Here is an 18,680-nt window from a genome sequence, read left to right as displayed (position 1 = left end):
AATTCTTTAACGTTACAGGAATGAAAGAAAAACTACAAAAGATTGCCATCGGAATATCTTAATTATTCATGATGACCATTAACAAACGATTTTAACATTTTCATTAGAAACCTTCTTAACGTTTATATTACTTCTTTATCTTCATTGATAATTGACGATAGGGCGTAGATTTAACGTATGGTATTAGATTGTCAAATTCAAACTTCGGAGAAACGATATTTTTTATATGCTTTTCATGCACATAGTAGCCTAATTCAACGCGTCTAACGTGAATAGAGCACGATCGAGCGTTGAAGTCTCTGGAAGCCTAAAAATGATCTCACCGAGTGGCGGCCACGTTCATCGTTGACAAACGATCGTGACTAAACGCAGGGATCAAGCGAACTACATTTATAAACATTTGCGTTATTACGCTGGAAATTATTTGCTCGACATACGTTGACGCGAGCGTTTCGCTCCGCTCGTCGCGTAATAAACTTATCTGCCTCGACGCGACGATATATCGATCATTACATTATTTACGGAAAGCTTTCAGTCGAATTAATATCATGCGTTTCGGATGAACGTGGATTTATGAAGTATATTCAGCAATGAAATTTACGGGATACGTTTGTTCGTTTGATCTGATTAAACAGAGGCTTGTCTTCCATTTCTTGTTTTGTCTTCTCCTTTTATTTCGTTCCTCTCCTCTTGCCTTTTTTTTCTTCTGAATATTCTGATAATCTTAAATGATTCTATGGAAACGTAAAAATTAAATTTCTCGCGTTGTATTTCGCTATTAAACGAAGGCTAGTTCTGTACTTATTGTCTTTTTTTTTATTATTTTATTATTTATTATTTGCTTTCTCCTTCTTTTCCTTTTAATTTATAAAACTTCTGAACGATTCATGGGAATTTAAAAATTACGCGTGCAGTGTTTTTAATCTCCAAAAATATCGAACGACTCTACAGAGATTTAAGAATTGGATTTTTATTACACTTTATCATAAGATGTTTTATCTTCGTATTTCGTTTCTCCTTCTTCTTGTCTTTCTCCTCCTTTCTCCTTAGAACTTACGAAAATCTTGAATGATTTTATGAAACAATGATGTCTAATTGTAAGTTAAAATACCGTTAGAACGTAATAGATTGAACGTCATAAATACGATGTTTCTTCTAAGCTCGTCCGTCTTTTTGTAACAATAAATATTTCATTTCACGCTCTAAAGTTTTTCTAACTACGTATTAATCTGACTACACTACTCGTCAGTTAACAGATTCGGCAAAAATATTTTATTTGATATCGTTCGAGGATCAAAGATCGCTCGTTAAACAAATACATCGTTTATACTATAGACGAACGAGCTTAAACGTTAAAGTTCTTATGGCTCACTTATGGATCGTCCTGTATACAAAATCGATATCCTACGTTCGTGGTTTTACATCCGAGATTTATCATTTTTTCAGTATCGGAAAAGGATTAGTACGGCATATAGGGATTCGCTAGTTCCGTCCAACGAAGATATATGTGTTCTGTCATTCCACATTTCCAGATTTATCACTTTTTCGTTTTCGAAACGTGTATCCCACCGATACGCGTTCTTTTTCCTCTTTCTTCTTTTATCTCTTTTTTTTCGTGTCTGTTTTCTTGTTTGTTCTTTTTTTCCTTTATTTTAACCAAATACACGTTAAATTTGCCACGCAACCACGTTTACATTCGCGTACGAAGGATTGATCGGAACAATATTGAAATTACTTATTTTATTTATTGTATAATACTTGAAATTGACCAACAAAAATGATTTCAGAAAATTGAATTTATTTCGTAAAAGAGGATTAATTGAGCTTCTATAATGCTGTATAATTAGGAAATTACACATTCGTGTGTTTTACTTGTATCTTTCCAATTTTGTTTATCTGTTTATAATTGTTGTTTAGACTTCGTTTCATCTTATTTCATTTCATTTTTTTTTTTTTAATATCATTTAAAACTCTGGTTTATTATACGTGTTGGTTGGTTTATTAAGAAGACGAGTGATAAAATTGTAATAATCAGTTATATTAAAATCACTTTAAGTACAAGTACAGAAATAGTGTATATCTGTCGTAATCGTTGCTCGCTCAATGCTACTGCCCAACTCTATGCTCGCTAGTCGGCTGTATGACTCGCTATAATGACTCGTTATAATGGCTGTCCTAGAGAGCACGTTCGTCTATTTACATCGACCGGTGTTATTATAGAAGGTTCGAATGTAACTTCGGTTGACGATTACAAATAACGGCGATAATATTTTGTCCGCAGTTCGTTTACCTTGAACTTAGCAAATCAAAACAACGTTGGCGCTTCAAGGCACAACAATACGAGTCTCTTCCGATCGACTCATGTGCTGTTACACCTTATTTTACCAAATCTCGGATTAAACATGAAAATAGCAGGAGACTATAATGTCGTAACCAAACGAAAGCAAAATTTAGCAACATTGGTTCAAACTTATCGTAGACTAAACGACCGTCTCATAAAGATTATCAATTCTTCTTGAATTAAACATATCAATTACAATGATTTGTATGTAATTTTTGACCATAAAAGTTCCAACTAAGAAAGATATTCTCCTCGTACGAACAAGTGCAAAAGTCGAGACTTGAAATTATAGGTTTAGATCTAAACAAAACCAACCGAATTAAAATCTCGAATGAAGTACCAAAAAATTCTGGCTGCAATTCTTTTCACCCGGAATCGACCAAAATTCTGGTCCCAGAAGCTCGATTTAAGTTAAAACAGCGAATCACAATAATTGTTTCAAATAATTTAATTTAATCAACATCCTGGTCCCAGAAGCACAACCCAGCCTTAATATAACTACTATTCGCTATTTTAGGTTGGGTTGAGCTTCTGAAACCAGAATTTTGACTAATTCTGTGAGAAAAGGATAGCCAGAAATTTTGGTATTTAATTTGAGATTTTAATTAGTTCGGTTTTGGGTAGATTTAAACTTATACTTTTGAATTTCCATTGTTCGCGTAAGGAGAATGTTTTCCTTGATTAGAATTTTTATCTTCAAAGAATAGGTGTATTACTCATATAGAGCTAGACCCAACGTTTCTCCATAAAAGCCACTCAAAATCACCCGAAAACGCTCATCCATCAGTCCTTCAATCTCGCTGTACACGCATTTATATCGGATTCGTCATACAATATAGAAAAACTACTTCCGCGTGTCTACCCAGTGGAAATATCGCGAATTGCTCTGACGCCACCAGCAATCATCGCTTGACACTATACTGAAACGCAACGCACTGGTCTGCGACGTGAATCGAACGAGAACCAGCTATTAAGATTATTACGCGGGTCGTCGTTCAAATTGCCAACGATGTCCGACGCATGATTTAGTTAGCCGGCTCGGTGAAGCGAACAGTGAGCAAAGTGCAACGACCACCACCACCACCGAAAATGCTCTACGATGTACAGTGGCAGATGAAAATATTCCATCACTTAGAGAAAATTTTTACGAATGTGTATACTGTCGTGGCTATAATAAACAAATTTGAAGATCTATGGTGCAAGAATTACAAAACGCTTATTGTAAATCATGAAAAAATTAGCGAAAAATTGGTACACAAAATGAAAAGAATACCAAGACGAGAATAATTCAATTATTTTTCAAATTTGAAAAAAATGTTCCTCGTTCTATTCTACTACGTGATTCTTCTATTTATCATTTTTTCAAGTAGCCATATCAAGAAATACCACTCTCATTCTACTTTATCCAATAGAACGATATAACACTTGCTAGTCGTATCATAATCGCTGAAACATCCTGTGCACGTACGGAACCAAACCAAACACAGGACCAGTTAAACGATAAAAAGAGAAAGACGTAACCACTGCGCAAAGCTCAGTCTCCAGCACTAAACGAATGATCCCCGAGTGGCGCGCGTCCCCTATTAGAATCTAATATGGCAAAGTGAACGGCCAAGCGTTTGCGAGTTAAAGAGCGTGACACCCCAATGCTCGTAGGCGTATCAGCGCGTGTATCACGTTTAACAAGCTAGAGAGCTAAAGATGAGAGAGAGAGAGAGAGAGGTACACACACACACACACACACATACACACACACACTAAAACGAGACACTATACCACGATTATAGTAACAAGTTGAAGTCCACGTCCGATGGAGCGCACAGTAGTCGCACGAAACTGACGGTGGTGGGGATGTGGTGGGGATAAAACGCGCAATGATCTCGGCGCGCATCGAAATGGAGGGGATAGCGAGGCGCTGTAACCGGAGTGGAGGGGGGATGGGGATAAATAGCGCGCGCTCGAGGGTAGGACCGCACGGAAGGAACGAGGGCTTAGATGGTGTTTACGCAGTGGTGGTGGTAGTAAAGTGGCGGCGGGCACCCCTGTGTCCCGATAGAAACGACAAGAGAGGACGGGCTGCTGGGTTGGTAGGCTGCAGCAGCACCACCGGGGGAGGGGTGGAGTTGTTTACGGCGGAGTAATCTGCTCGTCGACGGATACCAATATCGATGACGTCAATTAGTACGAGCGAAAGCCTCCTACCCGCTTTTCCTCCACCATGTATCATCATGGTGGTGTATGTATGTACGGCGCGGCATGGCACGGCGTGATAAATCACGGCAGCAGGCGGCGTTCCCTTCATTCACCTCCCACAGCTCGTACCCTCGAAATTGGCCCACATGTACTTGACTCCATAATGCTCGATTCCACGAGCTTGTGCCTTCTCGCTCTCTCCCTCTCTCTTTCTTGTTTCTATATATGCGTGTATATGGTCTCTTGTTCTACCATGTTCGTCGCCTTCGTCGATAAGAGGCTGAGACTTTATTTCGAGAATAGAACGGTCGGCTCGCTGCATTAGTTCCTGGAAAGGTAGTTTCCTAGGGGTTCTTTTGTAGCTTGGCGACGTTGTGATGGGGAAACTGGTCTTCCGGTTACGCTTCACATCGCGTGTAATTGCTCGGCTAGAGGATATTTCTTTTCGTGCTACTTTCGAATAACGTCGAATAACGTTTCGTCACGGTATGGTCAGGTGATCGTCCGGTGAGTGAGCTCGGTTTATTTGGAAAACGTCGGAGAAGTTGAAAACGCAACACTGTACTTTAACGAATTCTTAATTAGCTGAAGGATAAACGTGTTTCTCGTCGATAAAGCTGCTCACAAATTTTAATGCAAAATTTTAATTAGGGTGTTATACAAAAATATATATGTTTCTATTCTTAGTTACAATAATTACAATATTTAAAAATCTTGATCATTCTTCTTATATATTATACCTACAAAACTAACCGGTATCTTCTAACCTCTCCCTCCCACCAAAGAAGAAGGAAAACATCGAAAAGCTGTAAAAAAGAAGAATCGTATCATGTCTGAAAATTGAATCTCCAACATCAACGATTCCTTGGCTACACATCTCGTTGACGAATATCGAATACGAAACACGGATTCTTTTTTGAGACGATCTTTTCACGGTCATAAACGGCTGTGTTCAATTTTCCGCTAACGCCGCGTCAGTCGAAAGAAAAGAAAAAAATAAAAAGAAGAGGAAGAAGAGAGAGAGAGAGAGAGAAAGAGTTTGGTTAGGATAAAGGGCGAGGCTAAAAATCCATGCTGATCAAAATCGGGCTTCTATGAAGGGGAGACGAGACTAATCCTGTAACGCCCTCGAGTGTTTCCTTGATCAAATTTGATGAATGTATCTGTATCACTGTACACACGTATTAATATTCCCCTACCCCCCATAATTCATTCGAGCTGCAGAGATCAGTGCTCCGCTTAGGAAACAAAGGAGGACACGGGATCGCAGATGTGATCAATAAGATTTTCACTGATCCGACTACTTCTGAACGAACCGGGGATTATTTAATTGACTTTCGGACCTTCTTCCCTTGCTTTGAGCACGGTAGGCGTCCGAGCGAATAGAAGCAAATAGAATACCATGTACAGGTCTTGTTAAATTGAGATTGTTCTGGTGAATGAAGATTAAGAAAAGTTGAACTTTCTGCTACGGTATGTCGAGAATTTACATTTAAATATTAACTTTCTTCCATTACAAATATGTACACATTTACATGTGAAGATTACAGGAGAGAAATATGATAATTCGTATCTTCTGTTTTCTATAAAAAAGTTCCATAATGTATAGCTAAACTGTTCTTTCATTTCGTTTTACGTAATTTAGGGATTAAATATGCGCTCTTCTTAGCTACCCATTCTTGAATATTTCAAGAATATCGACTGTTATGGACTACGAATGTTTCCGCAATCTTTCCTCTTTACGAACATCTTTAAGAAAATAATTAAGAAACTAACGTCCATATACGATATGGGCGTACGTGTACATCTACCATACTGGAGAGAACAATAGCAAAAAGCCATTCGAATTTCATTCGTGCTTCTTATACGATTAAAATACCTCTCGCTATATCAAAGTATCCACAACAGTATCTTACTAACGATACTACAAATGTACTATCTATTTAAAGAGATAATTGTACGTGAACGAACATCGCATCATGACTGCCTCGAATATCAAAACTAAAACTTAACATTTCAACACCATGTCACATTTTAATTTTAATGAAGAAAGAAATGCCTAGAGCAAGGAGAAGATCCAGGGCAGCAAAAAGGGGAGAAACCCAGTGAGAGACATCATTCACCGGCATTATCGATATTCATCGACGAAATCAAGACACGGTGCGAGCTTAAACTCGATTTCAGCTCGGTCATTTTTTGGCGAACATCGAGAAAGGAAGAAAAGAGAACGACAAAGAGGAAGGGAGGGGGCCGTAAAGCTCGGCCGTTTCCCAGTTGCCGTCGGTCGCGAAATTTGATTCCGAAATAAAAATAGAATATTGGGGATAACGCGAATCGGTGAAGCCATTTGATCTTCGAGTGAGGCGAAATGGTCGGCCGGGGTGGGTTACGGGGACGGGCGAGGAAACATATCGATATGGGGAAGCGGTACGAGAACGGAATACAGAGGAGCGCATTATCGCCAAAAGCCAACTACCCTCTGCCATTCTCGCGGATCGCATTACTTATTATTTGAAGAAACATTCTGCTCCAAGCACTTTGTAATATTACGAGAAATTACTTTGGACCGATTGATCTCGACAGATTCCGATCCTCGCGAACCTTCGCGATCCTCAAAGTAATTTTGATCCGCTCTTTTAAACGAAGTGAAATTGATTCGTACGATTTGAAGTTCTCACGATGATCATTAGAATGTTATACAGCGCTGATCTTCAACAGTAGGATATATCATGTGCCGTGAAAAATTCTGTCATTTCTTTTCCACTTTGGCGTTACGCAAACGCTAAAACTACCTGTAACTGCAGACAATCGGGTCGTGTTTACGACTGTTCGTTTTCAATGCATTGAAAAGCCGACGGATATTCATCGTCGACTTTGCTAGGTGTACGAAGAACATACCATGAGTGATTCAATGGTAAGAAGATGGGTTAGCGGCTTTAATGACGGTCGTGAAAATGTGCATGACGATCGAACGAAGCGGCGGACCGTCTGTGGTCAACGACGATTTGCTGCACGCGGTCGAAGAAAAAGAACAGGCGATTCACAATTTCGTCAACTTTCCATTCATTTTCCACGAATTTCACGGTCGTGTCTCCGCGAAATTGTGTCACACCGTCTAGAATTTCGGAAGTTATACTGTCTGGAATTCCGGAAGTTATACCGTTTGGAATTTCGAAAGTTATGGTCACGCTGGCTGCATTCTGGGCGACGTCGTTCTATGAAACGGGGATACAAAAACTAGTATTTCGTTATGACAACTATCATAATAACGATAAAAAGGACGTAAAAGACTAGTTTAAGGTATATACGCTACGATAAATATCAAAGATTTTAGGAATAAATTCAACTTCTCTTCGACAGCTAATGACAACTTCTTTTCTGGATGCGTCTCGTATAATACGAAGGAAATAACGGACTTGTTATTTAGAAAATGAAAGCCGTGAAAAGCGTGCAATTTGCACTAAACATTAGCTAGTGTTCTAATACTTATAACCAACTAGTGTATTTGTGGTTCTATCGTGTTTCCAAAGTACCTTGGATTTTGCTGCCTGAAAGAACCTGAAACAGTTTCAGATCTCTCCTGAAGGAGTGAACTGGAAATCCGAAGAACCACAAATTTTATGTCCCAACGATTCTTAATTCTTTGTAATCCTACATCGATTTGAAGGCTCAATTTGTTATTTTATTGCTCATTTTTTTTATTTTTATTTATTGGAAAGAATTTATTACCAGAAATATCGAGGTGATTTTTCTTGTAATTTTTCTTTATTCCTACTTTCTTCTGAGATTTTGTTTTAGAGTCTTCATACAGAATATTGGAAGATATTTTTGATTTCTGCACTATTATAATAATCGTATACCATATGAAACAATGATGAGCGAATGACGATGAGAATATACCACGTTGAAAAGGTGAAAGCAAAGTTGTCATGCAATTAACTACGCCATAACAAGAAGCAGATGAAAGAAAGGACTCACCGACAGTTGTCTTCGTTACTGGTAGTCGATCTTCAACCGAAGGTGATGATCAAGCTGCAAATGGTTATGCATTTTTTAGGAAATTTCAAGCAACATTTTTACACATAATACATATAATTAAGTGTATGTACAACGTCCAAAGCAAATGTTACTCGCTATAGTATTCAACTTTCTATCTGCATAGTGGGACGTTTTTCACCGATAATTATAAGTAATTTTTTCCATTCGTCCCATTTCTTTGTTCAAATTGTACTCTGCTTAAAAAAGTCAAGTTAAATATGCAGCGGTAGAAACGTATTCCAGAAACTCGGAAGAATATTTAATAATTTTTAGGATTCTTCTAAAACGCAGAAACCTAACGGAAACTGCGTGGACTCAAAACGACCCAGTATGCAGACGACGTGAGTAAAGATAACGTTACAGACCTAAGGTCGATGGTTAATAGACGATACAAATTTGCGATTTAAGTTTCGTTTCACCAGCTTCGTTCGTAAAAAATATCAAATTGCGCATAAAAATTCGCAGTCTGGCGATAATCGATCCACGATTCATCTCTCAGCAGGTTCATGACTTGGTTTTGCCGCGAATGCACGAACGGCCTTAAAAATTTATCGACGTGTCAATGAGACGGTACCATTTGAATGATAAGCGGGCTCAATGAGGTGGAAATTGTCCAGAGTGAATGTCACACACGACTTTCCACGCATCATTAAGCATCCACCCTGACTGAATTTCGTTTTTCCATCCTTAACGCTAGCTTCCACCGGTGAAAGCCGCGAATTTCACTCGGCGCCCTTTCGAGACCATTTTGTTCCGAGCGTACAGGGTGTTTTAACCCTACTACGGTCTTTTGAAATTTTGTTTCAACCTTGCTCTTCGAAAGTTTCAACGAATTTCGACGGAGTTCCACAAAGAAATTTGCAATGTTTGAAAGAGAAAAGCTCGAATATAAAACTGAAATAAATGCCAAGTATTCGCAACGATTTTCTCGTATCATCTTTTAATTTGCGATATTCTTTAACGATAGAGAACAACGTGCGAATTGAAAATGACACACAGGGAACGTAGCAGTTTACTATTTTTAATTTGTCACTCATTACAAGTAAAAGGTTTCAAATTAAACACGTAATAGATAAAAAGATTTCTCACCTAAATCATTATTCTAGACATGGAAGTGTTATTATCGATTTTTATTATTTACCATCTTCTACGAACGACAATCTCATTTTACTTTCAAATAAAAAAAAAAAATACCATTGACCGACGCAATTAATAAGGCAAATAGATAAATTAAAAAAGATCAACGACCGAAGTACTGTCATTGCTGTTATCGAACATCGTTATTAACAAACTAAATACGAGATCCTGTTGATACGGTATTTAGCAACAAATAAAAAATGAAATTGGATATTTGGGAGGATAACGAGGGTGATTTTGCGGACGTTATAGATCGGCAACGTATGATCGGCGTTTAGCCAGCCGTGGTCGACCGCATTCGATATATAAACACTCTCATTTGGTAATATATCTCATTAAGGCCTCATTGATCCACCGTGACGATAAATTTATCCGGCAGTTTAGAATGATATGCGAACCAATCTCTCGGTGTGGCGCACGCCGATAAAAAGCCGCGCTGTAGTTGGTTTATTACGCTGGATTCGATTGCGACCGGATCAATTTATAGAAAAGTGAATCGAATGAAGAGCCGAGTCTCCATTGTTCCGCGATAATTGTTCATCGAGCGGAAAATCAGTTGAAAATTTTTATTCCTCCGTGAGAAATTTAAGGGCGCGAGAATGCACAAAGTGTGTATAATATGCGTGTATATAATAATAAGAAATCCGAAATTTAATGTGATACTCTTTACATTATCAGTTATATCTAGTACGTAATACTATTCAATTGCATCTACAAAAATATGAATTTGCATTGATAATTGAATTTACGTAAAAATATAAATATCCGCAGTCTAAAAGTAGTAAGGTCTAAGAACAGGCCATGTAGTATCATTTGATTGCGTATATTTTTTAACGCTATAAGTAGATAAGTACATGTACTTTTCAGCCCTGCCTTTTCAGTTCTTTGAGTGATTTTCGAACGAATTACATTTATCGTTGACAAACTTCTCAAGTTCGAGTAAAATGTAATGGAATTGATGATGTTCCAATTTTATATTAAACATTTTTTTCTTAGGATATCAAAAAGATATTTTTATTATGTTGGAACGAGAGTGAAATTGAGGGATGAACATTTCAAGAATACAAGTTTAGGATTAAAATTGTGCTAATTATATGGGAGATAAAAATAAAAGATTTCGACTATAATGAAATGTCGTAAAATAAAAGTTATATGCTTAACATGAACAGCGTCAAAGTGTTATTCAAATTGTGTTGAAATTATAAATCTTTTAATAAATATCATTATCGAAAGATATTACTAATAAATAGATATTATATCAATAAATATTATTATTGGAGAAAAGCTATTATTCGAAGAACGTTTAGGATTATCGACAAATGGAATGGTAAGAGTGGACGCAGCAAAGTGGAATAACAGGAAAGAAGGGAACAAGGAAAAGTCGACGAGGGTGACATGTTGGAACGTCTGACAGGGTGGAAAATTCGAGCCGAAAAGGAAGTCGTGAAACGATCATGATTTTTTGTCATGGGAATGGAATGAATATAGAATATAACACGAATGGGAAAATCATATAGACACACGTTTTCAGCAACTACGTCCCACTAATTGTAATTCGTGGGCCGACCGTGTGTTACACAGCTATTACTCTACATCGCTAAATCGCAATGCATTAAAACATTGTATTAAAAGCAAATCATCGTTTTAAAATGTTTGTTTCCATGCGAATCGAATCAATTATTTCAGAAGTATTAAATTTCGAATTAAGAAATGATCCAGTAGCACGTTGAAACGACAGAATCCTTGCGTGACGATCGAGGAACATAAAAAGAGAGGAACGAAAGACAATGATTCTGTGATGAAAATAAAATAAGACAAAAGATGTGCACTTTTATAACATTCCCGGTCTTGTTATCGGAATTTAATAAATCCGAGTTGTACGTATAATTATACGTATAAATTATACATACATATGTATATATATGCATATATAATTCATATGTACAATTATATGTACACAATCTAATTCGTTTACCATTTCCATCTATATGTATGTATAATTTATATGTATAATTATATGTATATATAATTTATATGTACAATTAAGTGTACACAATTTAATTTCCACTTATATGTATGTATAATTGATATGTATCAATTCCACTTAACATCTCCCTTTAAAAATGCACCTATGCTTTAACTATGACGACTACGATGTAAAAAGCAAGCCCAAACGATGCCAAAAGCATCTTGCATGCACACCAAACACAGTCGGCGAAAAATCTCGAGAAAGCCCACTTTGGGTGAAATTGACCCTCCACCATGATCCAGCTTGTTCTACACTCTGGTAATCGGTTAGTAGCCGCGTGTCTATGCAAATTCTCCGGCTTCGAAATCGCGGCTATCAAGATGTGAGTCACGCCTGTAATCTTTCGCATAGTAAATTATCCGCCAATATCAACGAGATCAGATACTGGCCGGTATTATCTGTTACGATTGGAGGATGAGGGGAGGATACGAGAGGGACAGAGAGACGCCGAGCAGAGGGTGCGACAGAGTCGCGTGGACGACATTGTGGAAAGAGAAAATCAGGAGGAAAGGGAATAACGGGGAAAGAGAGAAAGGGAGAGAAGAAGAGAGAAAGAGATGGACAGTGGAACCCCGACGGTGTAAGGGCTTTGCGCAGTTATAAATGCGGTTTTGTATCTAGCTTTACAGGACAAAGTAATGGGCTTAGATAATCCTGATTTAATAAATCGAACAGTTGCGGAGGGAGCGTTTACAACGCGTGACTAACGCGTTCAAAAACAAGATGAATGACGCGCCACGTCGAAGTGCCGCCGCCTGCTCGCATTTACATTTCGCCACTGTATCTCCGAAGCGGGAGGACAAAAAAAAATTGCCCGGAAAATGCGAATCCAAAATTGCGTGGGATTTGTCGAAATGGCCAGTCGCTGATTCCACTTCTTTTTCTTCTTTTTTTATTTGTTTTTTTTTTTTGTTCTTTTTTCGGGGCTGAATCTTAGGGTAAGCAGGGAGAATACGATGGTTTTCTGTTGATGGGGTAAATAAGTTTGGATTAGCTGAGAATATTCTGACAATTTAACCGAAAATATTTCTTATTTAATATACACGTTGAGGGAATATTTTATCCCATACAGCGTAATGGTATTAATTTAGAGAAAGATAGTAAAACCTACATATTTCACGGGAATTATGAGAGTAAAACGTTTCGATTTATTGCTAGTGAAAATAGGCTATTTCAAGAATTTGTTGATTCAAATATCCTTGCTTGTTTATGTTATTTTCACATCCTTGATAATACGTTTTACAGTATTCTGTTATCGGTTGATCTTTCTTACGTTAAGGTTTTAGATTTAGGTAAAAGAAATCTTTAGATAAGGCGTGCAATGTTTTAATCCCTTTAAAGATCCATTCCTTGCAAGAAGATATTTCTTTTAAATATCGTATATTTTTTTTTAATTTTCTTATTTCCTTCTTGTAAATGGAGATAAAACGATAATCGCTGTAATAACGTAACTGGAGCTTGAACGCGTGATGTGATATTTTGACGAACGTGGCCGTGTTCCACTGGCTGTTCTAACATTAACGTTCAATTTGAGGGCAATGTAAACTGCAGAGAGATTTTAATGGCTTATTATCGGTTACTTGCGTCACGTTTTGGCCCCATTACGGTCTATTAAATTAGAGGTAATTCCTGGTTAAACAGTACGCCGCCATAATGTTAGCCGAAAATCAATTCTTACACCCTGTTGGGACGATTTTCGCTCTGTAGAAGAACAATTCATCAGTAACCCAAATTATTTCATAGTCATCGAATCTTTACATACCAAGTCACATAACATTTTTTAAAAATCTACAACCTACACGTACACGTATACTAACACGGGAGCTGATTGGAGTAAAAACAGAATATTTAAGAATATTTTACCCTATTACTATTATTATTATTATTAGTGTTTATTATTAATATTATTGTATTGTCATTATTAATAATAGTCTCTTACGGTAAATCTATTTTTTATTTTATTTTTCTCGTTTTAAGGAAATAAAAAGGATTGTACTAAAATTTTTAATAAATCTTCCTAATATTTTTTCCCCTTATTTCTTAATTCTAATCTAAGATTCTTAATTCTGTTGCATTAGTACTATTACTGTCATTCTATTGCTATTCTACTCTTTGATTCTATAACTCTATCTTGCGAAAGGAATAGAAAATACAAAAGAAAATATCAATTTCAGATATACGACATAAACAGATACGATTACTTAAGAAGTACAATTGTGCTGTATAGAGAGGTGAATTTTAGAAAACTGAATGAAACTAAACTAAATTAGAATTCAATAAAATTCACCGCACAAACCGACATAAAATTTCTAAGATTCGCCTTTCCAACAAAAGTATCGTTCTCTGTTCGCAAACCAAAAATATCTATCCTTCGCGAATACTTGCACAGAAATATCCGTTAATAAAGATATGTATACAGGACGACGATGATAAAATTCAAAAAATCTGTTGCCGAACGATAAACTGGAATCTTCGAAACGGTACAATGATCGAGCAAACGTGAAATGAAAATCGAGTTTCCGGATGGGAGATAGGATTTTCAATCGGAGCAGTTGGCAACGGCCAAAAGTCGGTTTCTTCGCGGGCTCGTAATAAAAATTTATCCTTTGCCATCCCGGTTCCCGCTTATCTTTTTTATTCCGCTCCCTTCGCTTTTATCGGCGGTGATAAAACGTTCGATCGATGGGCCGATCAACATATCGCGATCGGAAATCGCACGGACGAATTATTAAGTAAGGACGTCTAGAAACGTTTCTTATCGCCGAGCGAACTGTTTCATCGTTTCTTATTTGGTTATCATACAGGATGAGTCGATGAAGATTACCACCGACAATAATTCGTTATCCATCGACTGCATCAAAAAATATATGAAATAAAATTTTCTATATTCGAGACAGCTCAACGGATGAATATATTCTGACTAATTGATGCCTAGCATTGACCTATCAGCGTGACCTTGAGCTTTTTAAACAGCGTCACATATCGTTTCCGTCGTAGCCGTAAAAAATACGAATCCAACCTTGAAACTCAAAATGAAACGAAAATTTGTAGGAGGCTTGTTACGGCCTTAGAACTCGTGCAGAAATTGCTGGGCGCGAGATGCAGCCATTCTTTGCAAATCTCCGTATACACGCGAACCGAAACTCTGCCATTAGCTAAGCTCGATAGAGCAAAACTATGACCAAGACGCACTGTGGACGAGCGACTATTGTCCACGCGATATCGCTACGATCGTACACGTCTGTACTCTTTGTTCTTAGCTCGTAAAAACACACAAAGATGTATAATCGTAGCGATATCGCGCGGACCACAGTGTCCCCATCGGACCCGAGTATTATCTGTGCGAACGGTAGCACGCGAATTAAGAACGATCCACCTGTACGAAAAAAGCCTGTTCAGAGGTTGAAGGCGACTCAAGGTGGTCCCTTCGTACATCTATAAAGCTGGAAATACGCGGCAGGAGTCCCGTGTCCCCGCAACAATGTATTTAATTAACGTAACGGGCGCCAGGGGAGCGGCGGGACTCGAGCGTAGCGATTGCACCCACAAACCACCCTCTATCCATAGCGGCGAGCGCCGCGTGACCCCAACTAAACTCCACCCCCGTGGCGGCCCCTCTTTCCTCACCAATCCGCAGGCTTGTTCAATGGCCGCCAAGTCGAGAGCTTAAATTAAAGATATAAGCGTGGCGTCGCTTGGCTTGGTGGTAGTAGTGGTGGTGGTGGTGGTGGTGGTGGTGGTGGTAGTGGTGGTGATGGTGGTGTGCAACGCGCAGCACTTGCCGTGTAGGCGGTAAACGAATTAAAAAGTAAACGGCCAGCCGTAAAAGTTAATAGCTGTTCGGATGAAAATTAAAACACTCGAGGAATTAAGATAACGGAGAGAAAGGAAGCCAGACAATCTGGGCGAGATTGACTGCAGCCCGAGAGCTGGAACCTGGCACGAGCGTAAAACGTCAATCCCTCTCTTTAAATAGGAACATCCCACCCGTAAGCGCACCTCTTTCTTTTCCTTCGAACCCTTCGCGAGGCTGCACGGTGCGACGTGCAGGATAGACGAAGATAGGAATAACCTTGTTAAAAATAACGTTGTTCGATTTTGATCTCATTACTCGGTGATATCATCGGTATGAAAGTAATACAAATGTAAACGATAACTCGCGGGAAAATCGACAGAGCATTAGTAGAAATCCGTTGTACATCAAAAAAGTCTAATCGCTTGAAAATTACCAAGCTCGTTCTTGTCTATACGTTCTTGTCTGTTAATTCCTGTTAAATAATAATTGTTACACCGTAAATGCGAAGAATTTGAGCGAAGATACGTATGCTTCTAATTTCGAATTTGAAAATTTCTTTCTTCCTTTCAACGGCGATTTAAAAAAAGGGAAACGGTTCGAACCTGTAGGATTTTGTCCTGCTAAAAACTGCTATGCTAGATGTTCTTCATTTTTTAACGAGATCCATTCGTAATCATCACTTGCTTGAGAAGTGGATTTCTGACCATATTTATCTCAAAAAAGGCTTTAAAAGTTACAGGAAAACTGTGTCATTCGTTAAACGCCAGCACAATGTCCGCTGAAACGCAGGATAAGTGCTGTTATTAAGACGCTATTTATTTAAACGTCATCATGCGCGGTTAGACGAGAAAGAAATATTTAAGACTGATATTTCAACCGACCCAGGAACCAGAGAAGATACTATCAAAGATTTGATAAGCAAACATTTACCTACGTCGGGTTTCCTGATATCGAGTTTTAGGGAAACTGCACATTACAAGCATTTTTTTATCTTTGTACCGAATAATAGTTCAAATGCCACACCGTGGAATGGCTGGGTTGACTTGCAGGGAATGGATGGTGTTGTCGCATGTTGATAGAAAGGAGGATTTTTAGAAAAGGGGAGTCTTGTGGGTTTCTCTGGGTTTTGAGCAATAGTAGATTCGCAGATGATTGCGCTTAACACTGTCGCAAAGGACGCAACTCTGAGGAATCTCAGAGCCCTGAAGGAGGCAGCTGCAATGCTGGCGAAACGTGATGAAGAATTTCCTTCTGGACACGGCTTACGCGCAAAAGCCTCGAACAGCGTGACAATCCAGGCCGTGAGAACCTTAAGATGAAGCCTCTCAGTTGGTAGATGGCTGTTTTCAGAAGATGGATAGAGTTTGAAATCTTCAGTCTTTCCAAACCTACGTTTGATGATGGTGAGTGTTAGAGAATGTTGATGGATGGACAAATTTTTTAATTGGAAATTTTTTAATTCTTTTTCGATTTTTCTGGATTGTATCGATAGATCGTGGTTTTTTAGGAGGTTGATAAGATTCAAAAGTATATCTTCCGAAGGTATAAGAGGTGAAGAATATCGATGGAAAGTCGGATTCCTGGTTGATAGGTTTCTTTTTTGGTTTTCTGTGAGTCTTGGCGAGTAGCAGCGGTGAATAGTATTCGTTGATGGTAATCTTAGCCAGTTAGTTGTTTTCGACGAGTATACTCGTCACGCTTAAACAGCAGTTACAATTTGCTGTTTAAGTTGGAATTTAGTAATTGCAATAAATTGCAGTGATAAAATTAAGAAATAAAACGCGTTGTCTTAGGTACACGCTTTTCAAACAGACCACTCTGATAGTAATTCTCGCTTGGTACTAGTATGTTTGCAAGATTATGTTTGCAAGTGAAAGAGAACGTTTGTGGAAAAGAAGATGTTCGGGTCGAACGCGTGCGTTCCTTTAGACTAAGAGTTGGCTTCACAGAAGCAAAGGTTTAATTACGCAAATGTGAACATATACTATCTACCTATATCACGAAAGAATTAGAAGTACTAAAAGAAATCAAAGTTGCAAATTTAATAATTATAACAAGTTGCTAATTAACTTAAGGGAGAAGAAGAATGCAACAGAGACAAGTTTCCAACGAAAGGGTTCGTTTGTGATTCCAGGTATGGTTCCAGAACAGGAGGACAAAATGGCGGAAAAAGCACGCGGCTGAAATGGCGACGGCGAAGAGGAGGCAAGAAGAGGTCGAGGGCGTCGTCGCCGAGGGTGAGGATGGTTGCAGCGACGCGGAGGCTGAGGGAAACAGCGAGACTGCAGCGAAGAGGCTGAGAAGGGAACTCGAGCAACAATACAGGCATTAAAACACGCGAATAAAGAAACGAAATAAAAGAACGAATCGAAGGACTAGATTCACTAGGTAGATTCGTAAGAGGATGTGAAAGAGTACGTGGCAAAGAGAATTTTAGAAAAGGAACATCAAGACACACCGATCGTTAAACATTCCCCTTTTCTTTATTTCTCATTTTTTCAACGTTCTTCACATTGTCAAAAGAAGCTTTAAGGGAAGTTGACTTCACGAAAGACGAAGATTTTCAACCGGTTCAATAATAATTCTAGCGTTAAAATGTTCTACCAATTGACCTAAAATAATTCAAAGAGTAAGTTGCTCCAAAAGAATTATGGTTTTTATTCAGTTTAAATTTGTTAGAAAATTGCTATAATAAGAGACGTCCACGTGGTTGTTCTATGGAAAGGGAAAAAAGAAAATGCCTCGAAGCGTTCGTTTCAATGTGTTAAATAGAAGAGAAGAAAATTTGTTAAAATGTCGATATGAACGTGACGCCACCAAGACTGACGAGTTGAAGAAAAATGACTATCCATACGATGATCGAAGAACTTGTCAATTTATGTGAAAAAGAAGATATTCGAAGGCTGACTTCATCTAACTTATAATATTGTGCCGTTAAAACGTGTTAACTTGTACAGAAGCGTTCGAGGAGGATGTATACGACTTTCTATATAGATATGAATTTATTATATAATTGATGTTATCAATTAATGTAATTATTATTAAAGAACCAAAGATCGACGCGTATTAGTTAGAAAGAATAATTCGACTAATTAATTTTTATACAAAAGGGAAGAATTGACGTAAATAGTTGAAAAATAAATTCA

The 18,680-nt window shown here is 38.1% G+C and overlaps 1 protein-coding gene across 1 annotated transcript in view; it reads left to right on the top strand.

Moving 5' to 3' along the window:
* Positions 1-17,866, top strand: part of HGTX (HGTX homeodomain transcription factor) — a 45,747-nt gene extending 27,881 nt beyond the window's left edge. The window contains exon 4 of the mRNA XM_033341134.2: positions 17,669-17,866. Within this exon, the coding sequence (XP_033197025.2) occupies positions 17,669-17,866 (198 nt within the window). The remainder of the gene's footprint in view (positions 1-17,668) is intronic.
* Positions 17,867-18,680: the final 814 nt, after the last annotated feature.

Source organism: Bombus vancouverensis, chromosome 13 (genome assembly GCF_051014615.1).
Source record: "Bombus vancouverensis nearcticus chromosome 13, iyBomVanc1_principal, whole genome shotgun sequence".
NCBI classification, from domain to species: domain Eukaryota; kingdom Metazoa; phylum Arthropoda; class Insecta; order Hymenoptera; family Apidae; genus Bombus; species Bombus vancouverensis.
This window is presented reverse-complemented; position numbering and strand designations above follow the sequence as displayed.